Source organism: Hipposideros armiger, unplaced genomic scaffold, assembly GCF_001890085.2.
Source record: "Hipposideros armiger isolate ML-2016 unplaced genomic scaffold, ASM189008v1 scaffold_1261, whole genome shotgun sequence".
In the NCBI taxonomy this organism is placed as follows: Eukaryota; Metazoa; Chordata; class Mammalia; order Chiroptera; family Hipposideridae; genus Hipposideros; species Hipposideros armiger.
This window is the reverse complement of record NW_017732611.1, coordinates 136,330-143,206: the sequence shown is the minus strand read 5'-3', so window position 1 is coordinate 143,206 and position 6,877 is coordinate 136,330. Positions and strand designations below refer to the sequence as shown.

The window sequence follows — 6,877 nt, the reverse complement described above, 5'->3', positions numbered from 1 at the left end:
ATATATATATATATATATATATATATATATATATATATATATATATATATATATGGACAAAATTTAAAAAAGAAATTTAGTTTTACTGCAATATAATTTATAGATTTACACTGGCATTCTTACTTTGTCCTTATGTCAGATGACCATGAGTCATGTGTGATAGTCAAATATTCTAAGGAAATAGGAATTCTAGGAAGACAGAGGAGTTGACAGTGGCACTCTCAATTATTGCTTCTCTAACTGAGATATAATTCACATAAAACATTATATTAGTTTCAAATGTACAACATAATGATTAGATGTATATGTATATATATTGTGAAATGGTCACCATAATATGTCTAGTTAACAGCCACCGCCACACGTAGTTTTTATTCTAAGTATATAACAAAGAGAAATTAAAGCCTTTTAAGGAGATATTTTGGTTCTAATCTATCCATCATGAAGACTCCCCTAAATATCTTTTTTGCAAGTCCAAAGATTCAGAGCTTGAATTAAAAAAATGAAGCAGGTAAAGTTACAGATTTTAAACTTAATTTTATTACTTAGATTTAAGAATAATAACATTGTAAATGGTAGTTAAAATCATAGAGACAGTATTGATTTTTCATATGTAGACTTTGAAATTTTTTGAATATTCTATTACAAACCACTAACAGTAGATAAGGAAATATCACATAGTTTTCTTTCACTAAATGTTTTAAGAGATTTCTTTCTTTTAATTTAAGTATCAGCTAAGGAGTTGGACAAAGAGCAGGTATTTCTTAGATCTCTGAACGAAACTTCAGTGTAGACCCTCTCATTTTCTTTTCATAATCTTCTTCAAATCTCTCATACTGGGCTACAGTAAATTTATTCTTCCAGTCTCCTGAAATACCTGAAAAGTAAAATATTAAATTTAAGACTACTGTAAAATTTCCTTCTAAGATTAGTTTTACTTTGAATTATCACACTTGTATTTTTAAGTCTTTAACTTTAGAATGTCATGTCTACTCCATAACTCTATTACCTACCCCCTAATACCACTCCCAGATTCCTAGTCATTCTTAGTTTTCCAAAAATTCCTATTCATTTTTTCATTATCTTATATACAAAAATAATGCTTTAAGTAGTTTCAAGAAATGTCACTAGGATAAAATCCAACGTCTAAAAATATTTACTCTTTGGCTTTAAAAACTTTGTTAACAAGAATACAGAAAATTTTTCAGCCCTTTTAAAACTATGTTTTCCAATACCAAATGAAAATTTATTTAAAATGTTCTATAATCAAGTAAGATTTGGAAATTACTGTGTTAAATGTAATTAAACATATGTCTTAATTATAGGATTGTTCAATCTTCAAAATACTAACCATATTTAAAACCTCAAAGGAAGGATACAGGACAGAGCATTTGCAATGAATATGCGATAAAAAATGTCATTTTCATAGAATATGTTACAAAGTAATTCAGAAGACACACCTAGAAGCCCAGTTTTAGAGAAAAAAAGGAATGAAAACATGCCAAAATAACTTTGTCAGTCTAGCCCAAGATTTCTCAACTTTGGCTTTTTATTTTATTTATATCTCCACTGTTGACACTTGAAGCCAGATGATTCTTTGCTGGGGGTGGGGGAGCAATGTGGGTTGCCCTGTGCATTGTAGGATGTTTATCAGCATCCGTGGCCTCTACATATTAGCTCTCAATAGCGTACCCCTATCAGGGTCATCAAAATTTCTCTGGATGTTGCCAAATGTCCCCTGGGAGGCAAAATCATAACTGGAAGGGATTTGGGTATTTCCAGAAAGCCTTATCAATGGCATACTTCCTAACTTTCTTTAAAAAAAATCTCTAGGGCTGGCAGAGTGGCGCATTGGTTAGGAGTTGGCTTGGGATGCTAGCTCTGAGCATCAGGGCCCTGGTTTGGATCTCACATCAGGGCCAGTGACGCTGTGCCCTCTACAGCTAAGATGGTGAACAACAGCTCAACCTGGAGCTGGGCTGCTGTGAGTCGCCGGCGATGGCAGTAAGCTGCAGTGGGGCTGGCCGGGACAGGCGTGAGCTTTTGCGAGCTGCTGTAAGCCACTGTGAGCGGCCGTCCAATGGCCGGCGAGCGACTGCCTCACCCGGGAAAAGTGCAATGATAATACCAACATGGGCCAGTGAAATGACATCCTCCACAACTAGACTAAAAAACAAAAGGACAGCAACTTGTGTGTTCCCCTTCCCTGATTCCCCATTGCTATTGCCCTCCTCCAATTCCCCAATAAAACCCTTAGGGGAAAAAAAAAAATCTCTGAAAGACACAAAAACACGTTATAATTTAAATTACCCTTAATAGCTCCTTTACAGGCTCTTACCAAAACACCTGTTTCTCCAAAACTGTCTCAGGTTGTATTATTCACTCTCTCCTTCACTGTAAAATGATTTTACATCTCTGCCAATTGGCATTTGTTGTATGTGATTCCTCCTTGCCTTATTATCTTTGGGCTTGGATTTTTGTTATTGGGCTTTTTTGATATTGGGCCAGTGGAATTTGAATATGTGAAATATATACCATATCTGAACAAAAACTTTAAAAGGCATTTCAAGATTCCACTCCCTCTCTTGCTTCCCCTCTATACCATGATGTTAGGCACATCCCACAAATGGACAGTTCTTTCAGCCCGAGTTTCAGAAAGAGAAGACAAGAGGTTGAGCCCATGAAAGCCAATCAAAACCGATCAGAATCAAAAAGAGTTGAGCAAAAATGCAGCTGAAACAGGTGACCAACATCCGTCAGCATTAAAAGAAAAGTAAATCTTGTGGTTTTAAGCCACTGAGATTCTTGAAGTTGTTTGTTTTATAGCAAAGATGACTAATACATATGCAACGAAAAAAACAACAGAATCAAGTTCTCTCTGTCTCTCTCCCTTTCTCTTATGTGTGCACATGCATGCACACACATGTAATTCACTTTTTTTATTACTTATTAAAGAATTATTTTGTGCACGATGCTAGTTATACATTGAGTTCCATGCTGAGGATGCAATGATTTACCATAATCATAGCAACAACCTCAAGGAGTTGTTAGTTTAGTATGTCTAACATCATGTAAGCTAGTTATCTACCACAGAAAAATTTCTAAGAAACATGAAGAATATGTAGATAAATCAGACAAATGAAGGGCATTTTTATGATATAGCAATGGGTGCCAAGACTCATGCTTATCGATGCGTAGATTCTTGAGTAAACACATCTCATTAGAAGACTTGTTTTACATGTTAGGCTTACAAAAATGATAGAGTTCCTTGCCACAAATTATTTCCTCTAGGGTTTTTTATTTTCCTAATTGTTTCTCTCCCAGCATGTTCAGTTTATTTCTATTTGCTATATTACTTTTATCAACCCATGTACACTCTCTATAATATGACTAACAAACTGTATACAGCCTAATATATGATGTTCTCACCTTTTCTCATGAAGGGAGACACAGAATGATCCATATCAAAATCTGGTACAGTAGTATAATTTGCACTAGGATTCTGCTTCATGACATCAAAAGAGCTATGATAGATGATCTTATTCACTGTTTCTTCTGGTAGGTCTTTTTCTAGAAATTTTAACAACTTCTGAATTTCGCGCTTTGGATCCTAAAGTAATTATAAAGAAAAGGAATTATTTTAGGTAGATTTGGTCATGCAGAAGGCAACACATTTAATAAAGTTCTACATATATCAATTTTGTGAAGGAAATTATTTTATATTTTTATGTCCACTTTTTGGTTTCATTTCCCATATCCTACTCTTGGTTATACCAGGTAACCATCTACTAGAAGGAAGATTAAAATTTGTTTCAAAAATTGCAAATAAAAAGATTTAGTTAATATTCAACCTTTCATATTCAAAAGTAGAATAACAGATGGTGATAAAGCAAGATACAATTATCATGAGGTATAATTTTCAAAATCCCTTGTATTGTTCTTTTTTTTCATAGCTAACATCAAGAATAGATTACCTATCAAGCATTTTAGAAAGAACTAATATAAATCCTTCTCAAACTATTCAAACAAAGTAGAAGAAGAGGGAATATTACTAAACTCATTTTTACAAAGCCAGCATTACCCTGATACCAAAGCCAGACAAGGACAGTACAAGAAAAGAAAATTACAGGCTAATATCTTTGATGAATATCAATGCAAAATACTAGCAAACAAAATTCAACAGCACTTTAAAAGGATCATACACCATGATCAAGTGGGATTTATTCCAGGGATGCAAGGATGGTTCAATATCTGTAACTCAAAATGATACACCACATTAACAAAATGAGGGACAAAAATCATATGATCAATTCAATAGATGCAGAAAACTAATGTGACAAAATTCAATGTTCATTTATGATAAAACCTCTCAACAAAATGGGTATACAGGGAACACACCTTAACACAATAAAGACCATTATAACATACTCAATGGTGAAAAGCTGAAAGTATTTTCTCTAAGATCAGGAACAATTGTTAACTATAGTTAATAATACTGTATTGGATATTTGAAAGTTGCTAAAAGAGTAGATCTTAAAAGTTGTCATCATAAGACAAATATTTTTAAATTATGTGTGATGCTAGAGATTAGCTAGACTTATTGTGATCATTTTACAATATACACATGTATGAAATCATTATATTGTATACCTAAAACTAATGTTATATGCCAATTATGTCTCAATAAAAAAAGAATAGATTACCTATCTCAGTTCTCTTACAGTGGAAAGAAGATATTGTTTCTACCTCTCACACCCACATAGATTTCCTGATAATATGAATATATGAGGAGGAAGTAAAATATAATCCTGTCCATTTTCCAGTCTAAGGAAAGGTGGGAAGGAGAAAGAGGTAGTAATAAAGAAGAGAAATCCACTAGATGTATTTATTATGATTTCCTTTTTCTGTGATTCTGACTGTACATAGGACAGCATGTTAGATAAGATGGAAGGATGGCACTCAAGCCAATGTTTGTGCCCTGCTACACATCAGAGAAGTGTTCTTGGTGATCTAAACCAAACTGAAGCAGAGAACCATAATCTTAGTGACTGGTGAGATCAGGCAGAAAGGCAATCTAAAGTTTAGCTTTCCTGAGCTACCCATCTCAATTAATGGAAACAGAACAGGAGAGTTTCTTTGGTGGCTCTATAAGAATCTACTTCTTGTAGCTACAGAGCTAAACTTACTGGAAATTAAACATATGGCTTAATTATTCAAGTGGGTAAATTAAAATGAAAGTTGAATTCCCAGTTGTGCCAAGTCCATTATGTGAAAGTTAAATGGAAGTGATGGGTAAAGAGTATACTGCTCAAACTTGTAACGGGAATATCTGGGGTGGATCTGACGACACAGAGACTCTGGAACTCTTGAATGATTTTGAGGCTTTCTGCCAGCAGATGGAAATTGCCCTCTCATATTTGAAGAAACTAAACTTCCTTTGCTGGAAGTTCCCATTCAAGACAATGTAATTTAGAATGACAGGTACAAAATGGCTTAAACAAGATACAGAAGAGACAGAAAATTTGACTAAGAAATTTGCCAAACGGGGTCACCTTAGCTGGGTAAGGTGGTTTACCTAGAGACTGTAGAGTAGATTTACCAAATAAGAGATTAATGGTAGTCATAGTCATCTAAAGGTAGTCATAGAGAAACTTACGGGACCAAGATAAGGCTGAGTCAAGTTACTGGATTCTGAGCAAATTGAGGCAGATAAACCAGAAACATTGTTGCGGGGGGGGAAGGGGAGAGGTCACGGGACATTGTTTCCAGGGATCCCAACTCATCCTCATTTTTATAGTGTCTTATATAATTTACCATTTATCCCACACACCTAGACATCATTTTAAAGAGAATAGAGGAGGTGTACACATGCTATCTGATATTCAATTTTTAAAATGTGGAACATTTCTTAAATGGACTATTTAAATCCGATTAGAATAATTTTTTGATCAGATGGAAGATCAGTAAATAAAAACTAGATGTTTTATAGATTAAATAAGTAAATTACATTGTTTCTCCACCATGCTTGCCACTTGGGGAAACAACCATGGACAAGATAATTTTAGTCTCTGCATTCAAGGAGATTACATTATTGTAGAGATCAAAAAAAGAAAAAATAAGTAAAGAAATACATACTTAAAATAGTGAGAAGTGGTGATACAAACTATAAAAAGAGCAATAGCAGAAAAAAAATTGTAATAAATAATACCATGGTAGATTATTTGACATTATGGACATGAAAGAACCCTTAACATTTAAGTAAAGATGAAAAGAGGTTAATCTGAAAATAGTGGGAAAAAAATTGTTTCTGGTAAGCTCACTTACAGAGAAGAGGAAAGATGGCACCAGAAGAGGTTGGAGAGATAGACAAGAACTAAATAATGCTGAACTTCATAAATTATCTTAATGATTTTGTATTTCACATAGGGACAGAAGTCATTGAGGGATTTGTAGAAGGAAGTGGATACATTCTGATATAGGTTTCAAGATCATTCTCTCTGAATGGATAATAGAAACAAAATGAGGTAATCCAAATAAGTCAAGATAGTTGCCTGAGCTAGAGTAGGAGGGTAGAAAGAAGTGGATTGAGTGAAAGATGAATTTTCAAGGCACAGTTAACAGGGTAGTAGATTAATCATATTTTTAAATCACGAGGAAAGAGAAGTATGATATGAAGAAGGTGAATCTTAGGTTTCCTTAAAAAATAAAGAAGAGGGCCGGCCGAGTGGCACGATAGTTAAGAGCCAGCTTGGGATGCCAGAGGACCCCGGTTCGGATCCCACATATGCGGGCCAGTGACACTGCCCTCCACAGCTAAGATGCTGAACAACAGCTCAACCTGGAGCTGGGCTGCCGTGAGTTGCTGGCAGCGGCGTAG

At 34.6% G+C, this 6,877-nt stretch overlaps 1 protein-coding gene across 2 annotated transcripts in view; it reads right to left on the bottom strand.

Annotated features, from left to right (window-relative positions):
* Positions 1 to 517: 517 nt before the first annotated feature.
* The window catches only part of LOC109377025 (sulfotransferase 1 family member D1), a 48,025-nt gene continuing 41,665 nt past the window's right edge, over positions 518 to 6,877 (bottom strand). For both annotated transcript variants that reach the window (XM_019633234.1, XM_019633233.1), the window contains 2 exons: positions 3,430 to 3,610; positions 518 to 877 (listed from right to left, as the gene is read on the bottom strand). In XM_019633234.1, the coding sequence (XP_019488779.1) occupies positions 765 to 877; positions 3,430 to 3,610 (294 nt within the window). In that variant the 3' untranslated portion in view covers positions 518 to 764. The remainder of the gene's footprint in view (positions 878 to 3,429; positions 3,611 to 6,877) is intronic.